This window comes from Sceloporus occidentalis, unplaced genomic scaffold (genome assembly GCF_023333645.1).
Source record: "Sceloporus occidentalis isolate IW3139 unplaced genomic scaffold, rSceOcc1.0.p SCAF_2, whole genome shotgun sequence".
Lineage (NCBI taxonomy): Eukaryota > Metazoa > Chordata > Lepidosauria > Squamata > Phrynosomatidae > Sceloporus > Sceloporus occidentalis.
This window is the reverse complement of record NW_028316982.1, coordinates 102323186-102343705: the sequence shown is the minus strand read 5'-3', so window position 1 is coordinate 102343705 and position 20520 is coordinate 102323186. Positions and strand designations below refer to the sequence as shown.

Sequence of the window (20520 nt, the reverse complement as noted above, 5' to 3'; positions counted from 1 at the left end):
CTCTCATTTTAAGAGACAAGCAGGACATAAATCAGATCAAAGAAAGAAAGATAGGAAGGAAGGCAGATAGACTGACAGAATGAAAACAGCTTTGGGAGGTTGGAATTTGGAGTGGTTGGCTGCAGGATAAGGAATTAACTTTTTTGCTCCTGTCACTTTTGTTCCAAAAGCATCTCTGCTCACAAGTCATAATTCCGTTTCTTCACAACACGGTTCTAAATATGTTTTGAGACAGGAAAAATGAGTTTGAAACACTTCGGAAAGAAATGCTGCTATGGGGCATATTTGAAATGTGGAAGTTACTGAGAGGGTTCATTTCTCCACATAGCCACATGAAATGCAAAATTGCTGAATGAGTATGGAAACAGTGATATGAAGGTGAATTTACCTGTACTACATAGGCAGAACACTTATGAAAGTTAGCATCTACCAGCTTTCCATCCATAAAGATTTGTCCACTTTTGAGTCCTTTGGGGTCTTTCCATCCTGCTAGGACATCAAGGAGCCTAAAGAGAATACAATGACAATACACCACAAGTAAATGTCTGTTTCCAAATCTACACACTGCTACCTAGCAAAACAGCAGATCCAGCATTTTTCAGACGTTTGGAGCCAGTTTCTGAGAACTGAGTTTTAAACCAAGGCAGCCATATAGGCAGTCTCTGTGGCCACCCCTGCTACAATGCATCATGTGAAGGAAAGATGCCTTAGAGCAGGCCATGGGGTAGGTAGAGTTTGGAAATGCAGGACATGTAGTCCTTTTTGTTGAACTACACCTTTTAGAATCCCACAGACAACAGGGCCACCACCATGCTGTCTCTGGTGCACAGAGAGCGGTAGTTCCCAAAAGTAACATTTCCAGGCTTTGAAGTAGGGCAAGGTTGCTTTTGCTACTGCAATGCTTAAAAAACAACAACTGGGTAGTGAGGAAGGAAATGGATCCTTCTACACCAGACAGTCTTGCACTGGCCCTGAGCTGGTTGCGCTTGAACTATTGGTGTCACTGGTATTCTCAAGCATTTTGTAGCTAAAGTAAGACTATATTCTATATTCTAAACATTTTGTAGCTAAAAAGGAAAAAAAACCCCAAAACTTAGGGACAAGCCACTACTACATCACACTACCCTATAACATGTTACAATGCAGTAAGTAGACTCTGAGTTTTATTCCATACTTGAAAGGTCCCAGTTTCTGAATCCTGTCCCTAAAAAAGCTCACCATCTTGGATCACTCCTTTGAAGTATGAAATAAAACCAAGAGTGGATTCACAGTATTCCTCATATGAAGCTACTGGTTGTCACTGTCTGTGGGGAAACTATGGGGATTATCACATAAGGCACTTACTGCGCTGGAATCGTTGCCCAAAGGCTTCAGAAGCACGGAAGTGGGATAGCTGACTGCGCTTCTGAAGTGTCATTGAGGCGTCACACTCTTTTCCTGTTGACGAATCATTTGTAGAGCAGCCATTTTTGTAATAACGGAAGTTCCCATTATTACAGAAATGGCTGCTCCGCGAATGATTCATTGATGGGGTAACAGCAGGACATGCTTTAGGGACGCTTCAGAAGTGCAACTGGCTATCCCACTTCCACACTTCTGAAACGTTTGGGCCCTTTCACACTATACACTTATAATGGTATGATTCTACTTTTACTATCAAGTATCAATATCATGGAATTCTGGGATCTTCAGATTAGGGAATAGTATTTAGCATTCACAGTCAGAGATCTCTAGTATCTCACCAAACTACCAAACTCAGTATTCCATAGGATGCAGCCATAGTAGCTAAAAGCAATTAAAACAGAATCATGGCACTATAACTTTGATAAAGTGAAAGGACTCCAGATCATTTTCTGGACAGCTATACATAAGCGGTGGTGTAGAGCAAGAGAAATACCTACGAGGTTTTCCCACTTCCAGTTGGCCCCAAGATGGCATTCATCCCAGGTTTCATAATACCACTGTGGAAAAAGAAAGAGGAGAGTTGACACTACATGAGCTCTTTCTTTCTTTCTTTCTTTCTTTCTTTCTTTCTTTCTTTCTTTCTTTCAAGATTAATTTCTAATAGTTTTTAGTAATCGACAAAACAATAGACAATGAAAGATAAAGAAACATACGGGGGGGGGGGGGAGGAAACAGGCAAAACCCATACAGTGAGCCCTTGGAATCTACTGAGGTTTGGTTCCAGGATCTCCCCACGGATACTAAAATCTATGGATGCCCAAGTCCCATTATATATGATAGGGTAATAAAATGGTGTCCCTTACGTAAAATGGCAAAATTTTGGTTTTTAAAAATATATATATTTTCAAGATGTGGATGATTAAATCTGTGGATGCAGAATCCATTGATATGGAGGGCTGATTATACAATTAATAAACAGTTGGGCTCTGGCCCCTCTAATCCTAACTAATGAAAAGGAAAATAACAAAGAGAAAACATATTATTCTACTATTACAAATCCAACTAAATAAAATTACTAACTGCAACTGACTTCTAAAATTACTACTAACCATAGCCACAGATTATTATAGTTAGATTTCTTAATGCTCAAAAGATCCATAAAAGGTTTTCTTAACTCAGCAACCTTAACAATCCATTCTTCCATTGTCAGTACTTCAGTCCATTTCTAAGTTTGAGCAAACAATATTTTTGCTGCTATTGTCATATATCAAGGAAGTCACCCACATTTACTGTCCAGTTCTTTACCCATAATGAACAAAAACATTTATATGTGGTAACATTACAAAATCTACCTTTTTTGATTTAATCCAATTTTTTTTATATTAACATATAATACTTAGACCAGTCACTTTCCACCTTCTTACAAGTCTACCACATATAAAAAAGGAACCCTCCTTATCTTGACATCCCGAACACTGATTTGAAACATTCTGGACCATTTTCAACAGCTTATTTGGGGTTAGATACAATCTATGCATCATTTTATACAGGGTTCCTTTTAAATTACTCCACATTTTCCCCATACACCCATGTGGACATTATGCCCAAAATTTGTGGCTCGCCTTATCATGTACTCTTTTACAGGGTAGTCTTCTGTCTCTAGTTTCAGAAGCCTTTTATACACTTTTAAAATTAATGCCATTAATTATGAGCCATTCCTAATGTGAAATACATAGATTTCTTTGAGTGTGGAAGGGGTCTTGGGAGATTCAGACTCAAGTACTCAATGAACCCTGAAACCCACTAAATGTAATTGCAATTAACTTAGCATGGATCCCACCTCATAATATGCAGCGCTGGAGTCTGAGAGGATAATTTCTTTACCTGACATCGCTGAGAACTTCTTTTTCTTCTCTCCCTTTGAAAGGGAATGTCCAGGGGTGTGGTGACAGAGTAACTAATGTTCTTGAAAGCCAGTGTCAGGCCATGGATGTTCAATTGGGTGACAACATCCTGAACATTTGCGAGCTCCATTCCAAACAGTCACTTCAGATTGGCAAGAGAACATGCAACCGCTGCCTGTTTAATTTACTACCTGAAAAAAAAGGGGGGGGGAGACAGAAAGGTGGAGAGGGAATAATAAAACACTTTGTATGAGTTACCTGTCCCCAGCTCTACCTTGCTTTGTCACAGCTCACTCCCCTTTGCTATCAAGCCTACAATCTGAATCTTATCTATTACATTTACTGGAAAGTCATAATTCAGGCAAAGTCCTACCTGAGCAGAACTTGTGCAAGCAAGATTTATAAATGCTGATAAAACACTTCATTTTAAAAAGCCCTGCCATACAGAGCTTCAACGAGGCCTTTACATTTGTTGTTCAAGTCATTTTTTACTCATGGGAGCCCTGATGGGAACTGATCACAGGGTTTTCTTGGCAATATTTGGTTTGCCTTGGCCCTCCTCTGAGGCTGAGGGAGTGTGAGTTGCCCAAGATCATCCAGGGGGTTTCCATGCCTGAGATTCAAACTCTGGTCTCCAGAGTTGTAGATCAATGTTCAAACCACTATACCACACTGACTTAAAGCTTCCCAGTACATTCTCTTTATTTGAAACACTACAGGCAAGTGCCTTTGCTGGTGCTGCTAGACTACAACTCCCACGAGCCCTCACCACAGCCTATGCTGGCCAGGGTGCATGGCTTTCATTAACAGCTGTTCTAAAATGTGGGAAACAGGTATAATATAAGTGCAGTGCAATGCAATGCAATGCAATGAAATAAAAATCTCTCACTAAAAGTAGTTGCCAGCTTCCCCAAAACTTGTGCATCAGAAAAATGTTTAATTATTATTTTATATTTACAATCTCAAAATATGTGGCTAATAATGCAGAGAATAAGTAAAACTTACTGTTCATTTGAGGGGTTTTATGGCTAACATTTTTTGGTTTTTAATGAGGAGTCAGACAGGAAGCACAAACCAGCATTTTAAAAATCATCTCATTTTCACGAATTAGGAAACAATGCATTGAGGCTTAGGATCTACGCTTACTAGTTAAATAAATCAGATCCTGGAAACAACGGGTCTTACAGAACACTCCTATGCGATTTATTTAAAAATAAGGCTTAGTTTGTTAAATGGAGATGAGTCCTTGAGTAAGTTTGTTTAGGATTATAGTCCTAAACACTAAGCGGGGGTAGGAAGATAAAAGAACTGGATCTATTAGTAGATCTTTAGGACTGCTGCCACACTGCAGAAATAAAACAACTTGATACCACTTTACCTTCCATGGCTCAATGCTACAGAATTCTAGGATTTGTAGTTTGGTGGGGCACCAGAGCTCTCTGACAAGGAAGGCTCTATATCTGACAAAACTACAATTTTCAGAATTCCTAGCACTGTCTAGTCATGGCAGTGAAAGTGGTGTCAAACTGCTTTATTTCTTCAGTGTAGCAACAGTCCAGGGGATGTAATGAGAATAGCAAGGCCTTCTGACTCCAAATTGTGTGAATGGAGTATGGGTTCCCTTCAGATATATTACAAATAATGTAAAATAAACGGCATGTATTATTTACAGCTGATGCTTATTTAATTCATTGTTACCTTATATTTCTAAAGCAACATACTTAAAAAAAATCCCTGAATCTGAGACAGATAATTCTTTAACACTATTAAGCACATGTCTATTGCAACAGATGCCAGCTGCTGAATCACAAGTTCTACTAAATATAAAAATAAATAAGTAGATTCCACAAGCCTAATATCGGTTCACCCTTGCCCTAAAGCAGTTGTACTGAAAGTGGTAGTCCATGAACCCATGCTGGTCCACCAGACCTCAGCTGTTGTTCTGGAGAGTTTCCAGGAAAGAACTGAACAGTTGTAGACAATTAATACAAGATGTTCTGGGCGCCAGATCAAAAATTGCCAGTCCCCCACATCAGATAGATTAAGAAGCACTACCCTAAAATTTGTTGTTGTTGTGTGCTTCCAAGTCATTTTTGAGTTATGGCAACCCTAAAGCGAACCTATCTTAGGGTTTTCTTGGCAGATTTCTTCAGAAGGGGTTTGACATTGCCATCCTCTGAGGCTGATAGTGTGTGACCCAGTGGGTTTTTATGCTTGAGCGAGGATCTGAACCCTGGTCTGCAGAGTTGTAGTCCAGTGCTCAAACCACTCCACCACCCTGTCTCTCACTACCCTAAAATATTAAAAGAAAAGAAAATGAATTTCATGATCACATTATGACAGTAGGTGGCACTGCTTGTTCACAATTCATTCCTTCAGAATTCGGGATATATGCTTCTTCCATGCATATACAGCAGTGGTTCTTAACCTGGGGTCCATGTACCCCCCCCCCCCCCCCCCAGAGAATTTAATGATGGGCTTCCGGCCACCTGTAAAATGGGCAAAAATAACTTTTTCTTCCATTTCCTTCCACTCACTTTCATGTCACTATGAATTTTAAGATAATTATCAAGGTTTCTCAATATGTAGAGAGATCTTGTAGCAACTTTGAGACTCACTGAAAGAAAGAAATTGGAAGCATGACCTTTCACAGACTAAAGTCTACTTCCTCAGATGCATATATGGTGACCATACAGTATATTCTTCTGAGGAAGTAGACTTTAGCCTGTGAAAGGTCATGCTTCCAACTTCTTTCTTTCAGTGAGTCTCAAGGGTGCTACAAGATCTCTCTACATACTGATTTACAGACAAACACGGCTATATCTTTGAAGGCTTCTGGAATATTTCTTGTGATTCCCCCCACCCCCCAATTATTATATAAACTTATTTTTATATAATTTATGTGGATTGTTCTAGGGAGGGTGTCCAACTTGTATCACATCCTCAAAGGAATCTATGATCTAGAACAGAATAACCAGTAGTGCAGAGAAATACAATTTTGCTTAGGAATGTGGAAACAGATAGGAGTGGCTAGTCACCTGAATTTTTCTGAATTTCACACACTCCGTTGATACTAATGTTCTGCCATCCAAACAGATGCTCAGAAAGATATTGTGGAAGGACTGGTTTGCTTAGCAAAAGCAGTATTTAAGGTATTATAGGAGGAAAACATGGGCACCCTTGCAAGAAATCCCTTCAAATCACACCTCAGCAAGTACCTTTCCAGCTCATCCCCTTAATCTTTATTCCTCATTGTGACCAAGGACAAGCAGGGCTGGCTGTAGTGAATTATGCAGAGTAAGCAAGTCACCTCAGACGGCTGATCTGGAGTGTTACAAAAGGGCAGCAAATACATGGTTATTTGTGTCTGGGTTTTTATTTATTTACTCTCAGGGAGAAGTGTATATGTATGTGTGTTGTAAGCTTTTAAGTCACTTCTGACTTATGGCGACCCTAAAGCAAATTTATCATGGGGGGTTTCTTGCCAGATTTCTTCAGAGGAAGTTTGCCATTGCCTTCCCCTGAGGCTGAGAGCATGCGACTTGCCCAAGGTCAACCACTTGTTGGATTTTCTGCCTCAGATGCCAAAAAGAACTTGACTAGCCTTGACAGAGCCAGTTTCTACATACCTAGGCAGGCAGAGAGGGAAGAATTTTCTGTGCTGCCTCAAAACAGCCCTGGGTTCAAGTATATATACTTGTGTTTGCTACTGTGGTCTCCTCTTTCTGTTACGTTGCCTTCTTTACTCCAAATGCAGAGTGCATAGTACACTGGGGGAGAAGGGGGAGTGAGGAGAGAATTTAAAAGTTAATTATATTTATCAAAGTCTGAAGTGACATGTACACAAAGGGGAATAATGTTTCATCCTCTACCCTAAGTCCCACTATCCTTAGTGGTGGAGACAAAAGCTAGGGGTGACTGCCAAGCTCTGGAACTCCCTACCAATCGGCCCAGACTATTCCCCTCCCTGTTGTCTTTCTGTCTGTAGGTTAAGAACTTTTTGTCAAAGTGCAGGCAGATACTAGTCATTTACTAATTGTCGAGGAAGAAAGTTGTAATTTGTTAGATACTGTTTTTAAATAGTGTTTTGATCGGTTTTTAACTGAGTTCTTAATATAATTTGGTTTTAATCATTGATCTTCTGTTGGATTTTAAGGTCCAGTCCAAAATGCCTGGGACCAAAAGTGTTTTGGATTTTAGAATACTTGTATTTGGATATACACTGGGGTAAGGAAAACATTCCCTTTCATAGTGGGAACAAGGGACCTTTTGGAATCAATTTCCAAAATGGAACAAGGGCGAATCAGGAATCGATTTAAATGGCAAGTGGGAATGAGCCCTAAGTTGGGGGAGTGGAAAATAAGAGAAAATAACTGAGTCTTGATATTACTGGGAGGAAGGGGTTTTATTTGCCTGCTTAGATGAGGAAGTGTGAGGGGGAGGAAAAAACTCAAATTTTGCCATCATTTGGAGGTTTGTCTGCCTGCTTAAAAGTGGATGTGTGCGAGAGAAGAAGAAATTGTAATTTTGGTGTGACCGGGTTTCCTCTGCTTGCTTAAATGAGGATAAACAACTGCACTCTGCTTTCTTCACTTGGCAAGCCTGCTGGAGAAGGCACATAAAGAGATGTTGTGCCTCCTCCTTCTGTGCCATCTGCACCTTCTATGGAAGACATGGCAGGAGATGTGACATTTTTCTCTTGATTTCCTTTCTCCACCTGGGATGCCTGCTAAAGGAGGCACAACAGAGGAACACAATTCTTACTAGTTGTTCTCTGTTGGTGTGCTTCTCTGAAGAGGAATGGTCATGTAATGGCAAACCAACTTGGGATCAGCAGTTGTTGCCTCTTCTGGTCCTTTTGGAGACCATCTCCACATTGCACTAGTGTGGGACAGATGGGATCTGAAGCTTTGTGCTTTAAACATCTTTAGAACTGCTGGTGGGTTGAATAAAATTGCTAACTGCTACTTCTGCTCTGCTGGAAGGCATCTTCCAGTTGTCTCTTATTATTCCCTATGACACTGGCTCCTCCTATTTACCTCTGTATCAATTTACATTGTGAGACCAGGACCTCGACCTTGATATAAATCAAGACCTGCCTGTATCTCTACACTTGACATGTTTACTGCAAAGACACCAAGGTTTCCCAACAGGGACTGTGTAATGTACTACAATGTTGAATTTCTCCCAGTAATCCTTTTGTTTGGATGCCAAATCAGCCAAAAGGCAAACTAGCCATGACTCTAAACATTCTATGAAGGTCATATCAGTTGGAAAAAAAAGCCCCATGGGGATAATCTCTATGGAGAGATGCTGATTCAGTGTAAAACCTCTCAGTTTACTGGGAGGGAGGCCTCCAGTACCTTTCCCCTGCATTTTTGTCCTCTCTTCATCCCACTGCCTTCAGTTCCTTAAACTAAGTGAGGTTGCTGTCCTCAGAAGGCAGTCATTGTTGAAGAAAGATGCAACCAGAGCTTCCAAAAAGTTGCGTGTGGGCATTGGAATACAAATTTTACAATCGTGCAGCCAGTGTGACCACTGAAGAACTTCCGCAATTTCCTCTTGAATCTTACTTCAACCACGGCTGCCTCCTTTTGAGAAGGAGGCGAATCCAAACTCTGGATTCAACCTACAGTCTGCGTGAATTCTGTAATGGAAGAGGTTGAGGGTGCCATTTTGTCCTCCACCTAGGCCCGCAAAACCAAAATCAAGAGGAGGGTAACCAGCCAGGGCTTTCCAAGACACCCTAAGGCTGCTGGCACCCACTGTCTTTTCTCAACCTGTAGCTTGACTTGACAGTGAGTGCCAGCAGCCTTAGGGTGTCTTGACAAGCCCTGGCTGGTTACCCTCCCCTTGATTATTTTTCTCATTAAATCCCCTAGTGCTATTTTGGGGGCTGAGAGGAGGGGTTGAACCTTCCTGTTGAGCCATCATTAATTAGTTTCAGCTGCCACCCCAGAGCTTGTTTTCTCCATTATCTTTTCCAGCTGCTTCCCCCAGAGGTTTAACCACTTCCTCACCAGGCCAAGACATACTTCATCACTTTGAGTGCATCCACATCCAGTAAAAGTCAGTAGCCCACCATTGGTCATTGTGTAGCATGGGCTGTGTGAGAAAGAGAGCTGGTTGACAATAACCTCCTCCCTAATTAAATGTAGCATCTACAATATTGTGGAGAACCTGATGTTCCTGGTAGAATTTATTGCATTTCCTTCTCCAACAAAAGAGACTTGCCAACTTTTAAACTAAACTCTGTAGCCATGCTTTTAACAGTCACTGGATCTGCAGCCATTGGCAGGTGTTAGTGCTTAACTCTATGCCTTGCTAATTTTTGAAGGGAAGCTTAAACAAGCAGGCCAGTTTTCCTTCCCTCTGTGAGTTTTCTTAAGTCACCTTATGATCACAGGCTTGCCAGAGTGAAAACTGTATAGGGTTCCCATACCTTTAAGGGCGGAGGGTGGTGAAACCACTGGGTGACCTTGGGCAAGTCACACTCTCTCAGCCTCAGGGCAGGGACGTAGCCACGGGGGGAGTTTCTTGGGGTCCGGACCCCCCTTCCATTAGAAAAATGAATGGTGCGTGCTGCTGCGCCACCACGCCCAAGCCCCATTATAATGGTGGCACTTAGTCTGGACCTCCCCTTCATAAAATCCTGGCTACGTCCCTGCTCAGGGAAAGGCAATGGCAAACCTCCTCTGAACAAATCTTGGCAAAAAAAACCCATGATAGGTTTAACTTAGTGTTGTTGTAAGTTGGAAATGACTTGAAGGTAACAATAACAATAAAAGAAGAGGGGAATTTCATCAGGTGCTGCTTGACATGCAACAAAGTAATATTACCTGCTGAAATTCCATCTTCTACATGATCATTCAAGGTAAAGGAGCACTCCCCAGTTTTCACTCTGGCAACCCTAATAAGAAAAAGATTTTTTTTTAAATCCTGAAAAATAGTGTGAGACAACTCTGCACTTTTTCTTCCAGGTCCTTGAGATTTCCTGGAAGCTAATCTAAATAAATTCTACACTTCAGAATTGTAAGGTTCAGATAACCTGAGCTTGCTACTGGATTCTAGAAAGTGACACTCCTAAAAATGATTTACCTAGACTTTATAGTCCACATTTTTTTGTGGAAAAAATGACTTTATATCCCACATTTCTGTGAGAGACATCATGGAAGGATACTACAGTTCATGGTATCAAGAGCCACCAAGAGGTCAGAGCCAACAAACAGGGACATCCTTCACCTGTTTCCAGTTTCTGACACATAATTAGGTCTGATGGCAGGCCACAGTGGTTCTCTAAATGATTTGTGTCATTCAGAAAGTGCTACAGCTGAGATTTTAACATACATTTCAGCACCTTGCTCAAGGTACTGGAGACTGGCAGAAAATGATCCATTATATTGGTATTCTGATGGGTTAAAAATCAAAGTCTCAGCAGTGCCTCTTTTATGAACACTGCAACCACATCTTGTCACTAAGAAGCACTCATGACTGAACTTATTGGGTTGGTCCCTCTCTCACTGGCTTCTTTCATAAGTTAAGAAAGGCAAGGGTCAAGCACACAATCAGAGGATCTCAAATCTCCAAGGAACCTATCAGCAACCACAAGCTATGAGGACTGAAGAGAACAAATAAGTTCTGCTTTCAGTTCATTCAGTGTGGTCACAACAGGGCCACCAAGGTTGCTCAGTGCTATTTAGGATGCTAAATAAGAAAGTCATGGAAGACAAGCTGTATAGCATTTAGTGGCAAGGAGAACTTGGCACTAAATCATGTAAATTGTTATGAGATTCTCTTGAAACAGAAACATTTCTTTGAGACAAGCTTTTGGGCAGTGTGTTTTATTCAGCTAGCTAATGTCTAGTGGGCCACTTCATCATCTTATCATTTACTTAGACATCCCACAAACAACTCTTGTTTTACCACCAAGTATTTACTTCACAAAGAGCTGTGGTCAATCTTGATTTAGTGACTGAAGAATGTGCATGATGAAGATATTTACGAACATAATTGTGTCACATTACATTGTACCTTTTCCTTTTTTTAGTCTACCCATAAAATGTCTTAAGTGGCAGATTTCCAAAATTTAATGTCTGAATCAGTTTTGCCATTCCAGGTCTTCTGAATCATTTAAAAGCCCATATTTTTTTCCTCACACACTCCCCCACCACAACAACATCTGAAACAAGAGAGGAGAACAGCAGGCCAGCATCAAGCTACAATTATTGTTGGGTGTTGACAAGAATCAATGAAAAGAACGAGGGCAAGTTGTGAAAAGGGTCACTTTAGTGGCTCTTTCATTTCTTCTCTGAGGAGGAAGTTAGAAAAGCAAAGCCCTCAAAACAGCATTGAAAGAGGGACAGGGACAAAATCGCAGAGTGCAACCACAGTGTCTTAATTATCTGTCAACAATTACTCCTTTCAGGATGGAACATATGGTAGATGGTTTGCTTAAGAAAGAAAACAAAAATACTTTAGAAACTTAAATGATGTTGGAAAAATACTGCACATTTCTTTAAAGGGATTGCAGGACTGTAGCAGAGGGGGGAGGCGCGCGGGCGAGGAAAGGAGGCAGCATGCTCGGAATATATACTTCCTGGGGAAATCAGCTGGAATTGGTTTTCTTTGACAGTGGTGCTCTCATGGCACATCTGAGCAAAGATCCACACCCCTTCTCTCTCTCTCTCTTACTTTGCGGCCACTTTGGGAAATGCTCTGTGCTCACAGACTCCTGGAAGCTATTCCAGGAGCACTTCCCCATAGAAACAGCTCCCAGATGGACCTGTGACCAGGATGCAAAATATTCTTCATGTTCATGGATACGTTACAGCCTGTACTGCAAATAAGTACACGGATGTTAGGTGACTGCATAGGGGCAAAGTCCTGCTGAATTGTGGCAACAGGGTGAACTGCAGACAGGGAAATTTACAAATCTTTTAAGCCTGTACTTGACAGTTTGTTTAGAGTATATTAAAATAAACTGCTTAATTCACTTAGCCCGAATTCACAGGAATAAGAGCAAAAAGTTGTTAATGTTCCTACAGAGAGGATTTAGGACTGCCTGCCTTCCTGCCTTCCTGCCTTCCTTCCTTCCTTCCTTCCTTCCTTTTTTTTTAAAGAGTAGTAATTCTATATGAATCATTTGTAATCTTCATCTCTGAAAGGAGAAGGGGTTGGGCTTGTTGTACTTGGCCTAGTTGGGTGTAAACCCTTCATCTAACCAGAGGATAACTGACCATGTTATGCTTTCAATAGCTGGTTGATCTGTAAAAATGAATAGAGGAAGTTGTTTACAGCATGAAATTAATGTTATTGCCTGTAGCATATCAAACTACCAGGCAAGGCACAGCTACAGAGGCCAGTAGAAAAGAAAGAAACCACACTGGGGAAATGAAGAGCACATGGACGATCTATCAGGATTAGTCATACTTGTCCTGTGTCTAAGAAACAGAAATGTCAGAACTCATGCTTGCTTGTAACTTTTGTTTCCTTGTCCTATATTCCATCCCAAATATATTATGGCTGCAATCATATGCACATTTACTAGACATAAGCCCCACAGAACACAAATAGACTTATGCCTACTAATCATGCATAAGATAATCTGGATGACAATGCTCATGATTTACTGTAGGAAGGAGGGAAGGAGATGAGGACATACTCTGCACATGCTCAGAACAGTGTTTACATGAGGATATAGGGCTACATCCTGGCTGAAACTATTTTCTTTATAAATGAATCACTGAAAGAAATACATAGCAATCCTGAATGAAAGCTGTGCTGGTCCTCAAATAACGAAGGACAACTTAGAAACTATAGTAACCATGAACCCTTTTAAAATACTATTTGGTTTAGGGCCTATATATTTGGAAAACTACCCCTTTTTGTGTAAATCTGCCTCTCTTTCAAAAATCATTAACCACTTTCTTCCATGGTCTTCTGAGGTATCATTGGTGGCCATATCATTTTCTGAGGTAGCACCATGGATGTGGAAGAGGATTATCTTCCACTTTGTGGTCCATTGGCACTTGAAAATGATTTTCTGTTGGTAAGTTTTAAATTCTGCTCCTGTTTGAGTTAGTTACTTCTTATATGTTGCTTTAAATTTATTTATGTGGTATGTTATTTATTTTAATATGTTATCAGTGTGGGTTATCATTTCTATTTCAGATGTAGTTTGCTGGGTTTTGCTAACTGATTTCAGTGGCTCTGCTGGAAAGGAAAAGAGATTTTAGCTTAAATAAAATGCCTTTCTGAATTACTTGACTACTTCCAAGGACTGCCTCCCTTCTTCCATACAGAGGTATGTAAAGGTAAAGGTATTCCCTTTTGAACAGACTGTCAAGTTGTGTAGGGGACAGTGCTCATCTCCATTACTAAGCTGAATAGCCAGTGTTTCTGTGGTCATGTGGCCAGCATGACTACACAGAACACTGTTTACCTTTCCACCGAGGTGGTACCTATTTATCTACTTGAATTTGCATGTTTTTGAACTGCTAGGTTGGCGGAAGCTGGGACTAGTAATGGGAACTCACCCTCATCACGTGGCACTTGGGCCTCAAACTGCCAATCTTGCAATCAACATTCAGTGTCTTAACCGCTTGAGCCACTGCATCCCTTCCATATCTAGTCATAAAAATAAGAGACTGACTGAGCTACAAGGCTAATACTTCTTTTCCAAAATAGGCATGTTGTTGTTGTGTGCTTTCAAGTTGTTTCTGATTTATGGCAACCCTAAGATCACTCTATCATGGAGTTTACTTGGCAAGATTTGTTTGCCTTTGCCTTCCTCTGAGGCTGAGAGAGTGTGACTTGTCCAAGGTCTCAAAGTGGATTTCCATGGCAGAGCAGGGATCTGAACTCTGGTCCCCAAGGTTGTGGTCCAATGCTCAAACCACCATACCATGCTGGCTCTCAACATAGCCATATGAATACTGTATAATACAGTCGGTCCTCACCTTACGCGGGGGATCCGTTCCGGATCCCGCCGAGTAAGGCGAATTCCGCCTATGCTCGAGCCCCATTGGAAACAATGGGGCTCGTGCATGGTGGTGCGGTGGCGCGGGAGCGTGCGGGGTGCAACGGTTGCGCGCGCCCATTCAAATGAATGGGATGCACCGCCCTTTCTGCCCCGCGCGGCTTGAGCGCGTATGGCGTGGGCGCGCTGTATACTACCTCCTACTTGTTCAGTGGTGATGCACCCTGCACTTTGCCAGCTCCACAAAGCAATGGATATCAATTATTTCTTAATTCATTACATTTTTATCTCTCCTTTCTTCCAGTTATTTCAAGAAGGTGTACTTGACCTTCTTCCGCTACACTTTATCCTCACAGCGTGATGTTTGTATGTCTCTTCTGACTGAAGTGGAAGTTGACATTCCTTTTCTCCCTCTGCATTGACTACCTTTTCTCCCTCTGCATTGACTACCCCAGACCTCTCACCCAGAGCAATGCTATGGAGTGGGGGGGGGGGGGGAATCAGAGAAGCCTCTGGGTATGTCCCTTCAGCCAGTTGTGAAATAATGATATCATCCACTGAACTCTGGAGGATTCCAGTGGACTTCACACTACACTAGTTCTCAGTACTTAGAAGATGCAATTTGCAGAGATATACACTGGCGATTCATGAGCTGAACACTGTGGGGAGGAGCACATTGCTATCCATTTTGGAGTAAGGAGACTCCCTCTCACACCCTTCTCAGAACCCAGATCAGTCCTAGAGATATGGAAACCTGTAGTGAAACTTCCATTATACAACAGAACCCTTAACACTACCTCAATTACCTCAGGAAATGTCAAGTGCAACAAATGCACACTCATAAACACACTAACCACATCAACTCAGCCTAAGTCAACTGTACAGCCCTAGGTCCAGCATCATTTGAAAGGGGGTATTCAAATCCCACCTCTCACTAAAGGAGAACATAGTCTATGACCAGAAGCAGCCTGGTTCATGATATGGGAACCTCTGTTCTTACCTGAAAAGTTAATGACATCATTGAGGGCCTCTTCTAAAATTCTGCTTCTCCCAGGACCTCATTAAAATAGCCAAACACTGGTTGTTTTGTTGCTCCTGCCATCTGCACCAAATATTAATACCTGTCAAAAATAAGCAAACATGTTAGTTCTGAAATATGTTTGTTCAGATCCTTTTCTAATGGCAGGGACATTATCAGCTGTTATCAGCTTCGGCTGATACGCCAGCTGTGCCCTTTCCTGGAACCGGGTGACCTGGAAACTGTGGTATATGCACTGGTAACTTCAGGACTCGATTTCTGCAATGCACTCTACATGGGGTTACCCTTTTGCTTAACCCGGAAACTTCAGTTAGTACAGAATATGACAGGCAGGTTGGCCACCAGAAAATCCAGGAGTGACCATATAACACCGATTTTGAAATCACTCCACTGGCTGCCTATTGGTTTCTGGGCACAGTACTAGGTGTTGGTTTTGACCTTTAAAGCCCTACATGGCTTGGGCCCAACCTATTTACGGGATCGCCTTCTGTATAATCTGCCCTGCACACTCAGGTTCTCTGGGAGGAACCTATTAAAGCCTTTAAAGACCAAATTAACAGCTACTTTCCAGAGGTCCTTTTCTTTTGCCACTCCCAGATTGTGGAAAGGCCTGCCAGAGGAGATCTGTCACATTACCAGCTTAGATAGATTTTAAAAAGCTGTCAAGACGGATGTCTTCCAGCAGGCCTTTCCTGAATAGGAAAACCCCGGCCATAAAAATGGAGTTCTCTTATGTTGTGTCTCACATTGCCCCTTTGCCTAGTTTGAAAAACTGTTCATTTTATGATTTTTAATTTTTAGAGAATCTAATAGAATATTTTAATTGTCATATGTTTAATTGTTGTTTTAAGTGGGAAGAGTGGGTCTTTTATATAATGCATTGTTATAATTTTAAAGTGTAAGCTGCTCCGATTGTTTGTAACAGAGAAGCGGAATAGAAATAAAAGTTTTATTTATTATTTATCTATATTCTTCCACTGACTTTGTTGCTTTTGTGTGCTTTCAAGTTGTTTCCAACTTATGCTAACCCTAAGGTGAAGCTATCATGGAATTTTCTTGGCACGTTTCTTTGGAGAGGGTTTGCCACTGCCATCTTCTGAGGCTGAGAGATTGTGATTTGCCCAGGGTCACCCAGTGGGTTTCCATGGCCAAACAGGGAGTCAAACCCTGGTCTCCAGAGTCAAGGTCCAACACTCAAACCACTACACCATACTGTTTCTCTTTAGTAGTACAGTATATTGCTTTGCTTGCTGCTTTCATGAGGATTTGCTGTTCTTTTCTCTTTCATTTTCCTCGTGACAGAAACCTACAGACTACTATTTCCTGTTTGTATACACTCAGTAAGAGAGGACGAGAAAGCAGCTTTTGCTGAGGATAATTTAGCTTTGTCAATGCTGATAGACCTGTCCACTCTGCTAACCTTGATCAGATGGATATTATAACAGCTCAGTCTTCCAGTGTCAACTTGACACCAAGTTATCACTGGTGAAGTATATATTCTCAATCACCAGAAACAATTCCAGCAGTAACTTTGCAAGTGTCCAAACATTAGTACATAACCAGTGCAAATATGACATGTGTATGCCACACATAAATGAATAATTATATATTTATTCTCTTGATACGGAGCCCAAGGCAGCTTGCAACACAAATTAAAAGCAGAATATTTCCAAAGTGAATTAATCATATTAAAACCAGCAGTAAATCAAAACAGTTAAGCATGAAAAATATATAAATGAGGGAAAAGTGCAGTGCCCTCTAAACACCCTTCTGGGGGCTCTTAGGGCCTGTCTAAAAGAACACATGAGAGAGCCAACCTAGCCTTCCGTGGGAAGGAGTTCCCCAGCCTGAGAGCAGTTTCCAAGAAAGACTTTTTTTTGGACAAACTCCTTTCTTATGTCTTCATCATACATCCCTGAAGTTGTTGGACCAAGAGAAAACCTGTCCCTGAAGATTGCAAAATTTGGGCAGGTTTGAATGGGGAGATATGGCTCCTTTTCACATGACACATTGATAGAGCTATGATTCCACTTGAACTGCCATGATTTCATCCTATGGAATCACGAGATTTGCTGTTAAGGGAGGGATATTTAAAATTCTCAGCCTCTAGTATCTTACCAAATTACAAACCCCTGGGTTCCATAGGATGCAGCCATTACAATTAAAGTGGAATGTAGCACTATAACTACATAGTGTGGAAGGGCACTTGGTCTTTCGGATATTCTGCTGTAATGGGGAAGTTATGCATTTCCTGGAACCAGTTCTGGTCAGCAATCTGGTCACAGCGTTTTAGACCTGCTAAAGTTTTTAGACATTTTCTAATGATAGCCTCATGTAGAGTGCCTTGTAATAATTCAAATAGGATGAAATCAAGACATGTGTCACCATAGTTAGATTAGACATTTCTAGAAATTGATGCTGTGCAAATGTACTCCTGGCCATTTCCAAAACCTGAGCATATAGGAGTCCAGAAGTAAATATGAGCTTAAAGCTTGTTATTTTAGGGGGAGTGTAACCCCACCAATCACACACTAAATCCCTATTCCATGATCTGCCCTTTTGCCAATCAGGAGCATCTATACTTTGTTTGCATTAAGCTTCAATTTGTTCATCCTCTCCCAGTCCATCAATGACACCAGATACCAGTTTAGACCAATTTCCCCCTCCCCATGTTATTCCAGGATCTCTCTCATATATATATATATAAAATGAATTATATGGAAATAAAGCTAGCCCACCCAGACCAGATTTTCTGCTATCCTAGGCTGCAGCTGCTGGCACACACTGTTCCTTTGCTGGGTTTCTCCCACACTTGCTGTGGGGCAAAAGTGTTTTGTGGCTAAAGTAAGGTGAAGGATGGGGAGATCAGTAGAAGAAAGGTGCAAGAATTCCAAGAACTACGGTCTCCCTCAGTGCCTTAGGCTGCATCCCCCTGCAGAAATAATCCAATTTGACACTGCTTTAACTGCTGTGGTTCAGTGGGAATTCTGGGAAGCAATATTTATGAGATAGTCTTCTCTATCAAAGAGCTCTTGTGCCACAACCAACCAGAAATCCCAGGATTCCATAGCATCAAGACATGGCAGTTAAACTGGGGTCAAAATGGGTTATTTCTGCAGTTTGGATGCAGCCTTAGGGTGCAAAAAGTGCTTGCATGTTTTTCTGTGCACACCTGAGCACCTAACACAGCCATTCAAACATGTGCAGGCCTCTGCAGAAAGTGTGAAACTTTGAAACTAGGCTTCTGCTGATGGAAAAAAGAAGCTTCTAAATAACTGCAGTTATCTCGGACTGATAAAGGTGGCTTATTATTATTATTATTATTATTATTATTATTATTATTATTTCCAGTGTTATTCTGAGTGGGCTGGGATCCTCACTCTGCAAGTGGCCCAGATTCTTCCGTGTGTGCCTGTGGAGTAGAGAGTGCTCAGAAAAGTTACTTTTTTCACAATACAGCCCCCAGAATCCCTAGTTCTAGGAGTGTCCACCACTAGCATGCCTTACAGAGTACCATGGGAGACACATACAATGGCTCACAGATGGCTGCATGCAGACGTTCATTGTAAACTCCATCCTACAGCAAATATGGGGGCACAGTCCTCGATTCCTATGCAAACCTCTCTGTAGTTGAACATACAATTTAAAAGAGGAATTAACTGCATGGGCACTCTGGATGTTTTCTCATATCTCATGTGTCTGTTGTTGTTTGCCTTCAAGTCCTTTCCTACAACGGTGACCTTAAGGTGAACCGATCATAGAGTTTTTAGAATGTAAGCCTGAGGGCAGGGAACTATCTAATTAAAAATAATAATAATTGTAAGCCGCTCTGAGAGCCTTTAGGGCTGAAGGGCGGGGTATAAATACCATAAATAAAATAAAATAAAATAATTTTCTCATCAGAGATGGTTTGCCATTGCCATACACTGAGGCTGAGAGTGTGTGACTTGCCCAAGTCATCCCATGGGCTTCCATGGCCAAGCCAGGATCTGAACCCTGGTCTGCAGAGCCGTAGTCCAACTCTCAAACCGCTGTATAATCAAAGTGAAAAGTAAATCACAGAAAAGGTTAGGAGAGCTTTCCAAATGGGTTACGGTAAATTTTAGCACCAAAAACTTGTAGCACCGTGGCATCCTAATTTTCCTTGTCTCCAGCCTGTGGGGCTAATACGCTTTTAAGCAGAAAACACAGACGAACCAAGTAACATGCTTATTTATTTATTTATTTTAAAAAACCCACATGTCTTGCGAACAGTGACAGGCATATCATAAGCCACGCTCTGCATGCGCTTGAGGGAAAACTGCAAAACCAGAGAATTCTTTTTTAAAAAGAGGGTGAAACTCTTTCTCAGCAAACGGAAAGGAAAAGATTGGAAGGAAGGAGAAGGCTAAGCAATTTCCATTTCAGAAAATCCATTTCAGATTTTCTGTGTGGGGATGAAAGAACATGGCTGTCTGCATGTGGCACAAAACAGAAGCCAGGAAGTGGTTCTTACAATGCACTCCTGGGCTTGCTGCTCTTAAACAATTACCTAAATGTCTGGAGGGGGGATTTCTCTTGCAATCCCCGGTCAATGTGTTTAGGATTGCAGCTTAAACAAGAAAGTCTGAAAGCAGGCACAGAAAGCAGGCTGGAGAAAGTTACTCCCTGGGAGGTTTAGCATTACTCACTGTGCTCAAGTCCTTTGCCAGAGCTATTGCAGACAGAGGAGGGGGGTCTTCTCAGCCTCCAATGTATAGCAAGCAGGCTGGCCTAGCAAGCAGATCCCTTGCCCACTGGGTTGCCCTGTGACCCTGATTTCTGGATTTCTAGGTTTCCCCCCTCTGTGCTACTTGTTCGTGTTCCTCTCAGCTGTCAGGTCTGGAAATGGAGCCCTGCCTTGAAAGCAGCTTTCTTGGACTGTGTTCTCTCCTCCCCTCAGCTGAAACCTGAGCTCTCACCACCCGCCCTCTTAAAGAGAACCGATTTCACTCCAGTTTGCTGCCCAGGATGGCTCTAAGTGGGCACAGGGGGCAGCAGGCAAGGAGTGGCTGGCTGGCCCAGGGGGCTGGTGAAGCTCCCAAGAGGAAAAACATCAGTGACAAACCATGATCCTGGTTGTGTTACTGTGCTACTGTGTGCCATCAGATCTATAGGGACCCTCTCACAGGGTTTCCTTTGCAGGGTTTGTTCAGAGCTGTTTGCCATGGCCCTCC

The 20520-nt window shown here is 41.7% G+C and overlaps 1 protein-coding gene across 3 annotated transcripts in view; it reads right to left on the bottom strand.

Moving 5' to 3' along the window:
* LOC149318788 (broad substrate specificity ATP-binding cassette transporter ABCG2-like) overlaps window positions 1–20178 on the bottom strand; it is a 43042-nt gene extending 22864 nt beyond the window's left edge. For 2 of the 3 annotated variants that reach the window (XR_016280087.1, XM_089510465.1), the window contains exons 1-3: window positions 3289–3426; window positions 1902–1961; window positions 389–506 (exon numbers count right to left, since the gene is read on the bottom strand). Coding sequence is in view for 2 of the 3 variants with exons in the window: in XM_089510465.1 (XP_089366591.1) it covers window positions 389–506; window positions 1902–1954 (171 nt within the window). In the remaining variant the exon portion in view is untranslated. Of the gene's footprint in view, window positions 1–388; window positions 507–1901; window positions 1962–3288; window positions 3500–15286; window positions 15408–19995 lie in introns of those variants that run through there. The other variant, XM_089510464.1, reaches the window with a different exon arrangement.
* Between the last annotated feature and the right edge of the window lie 342 nt (window positions 20179–20520).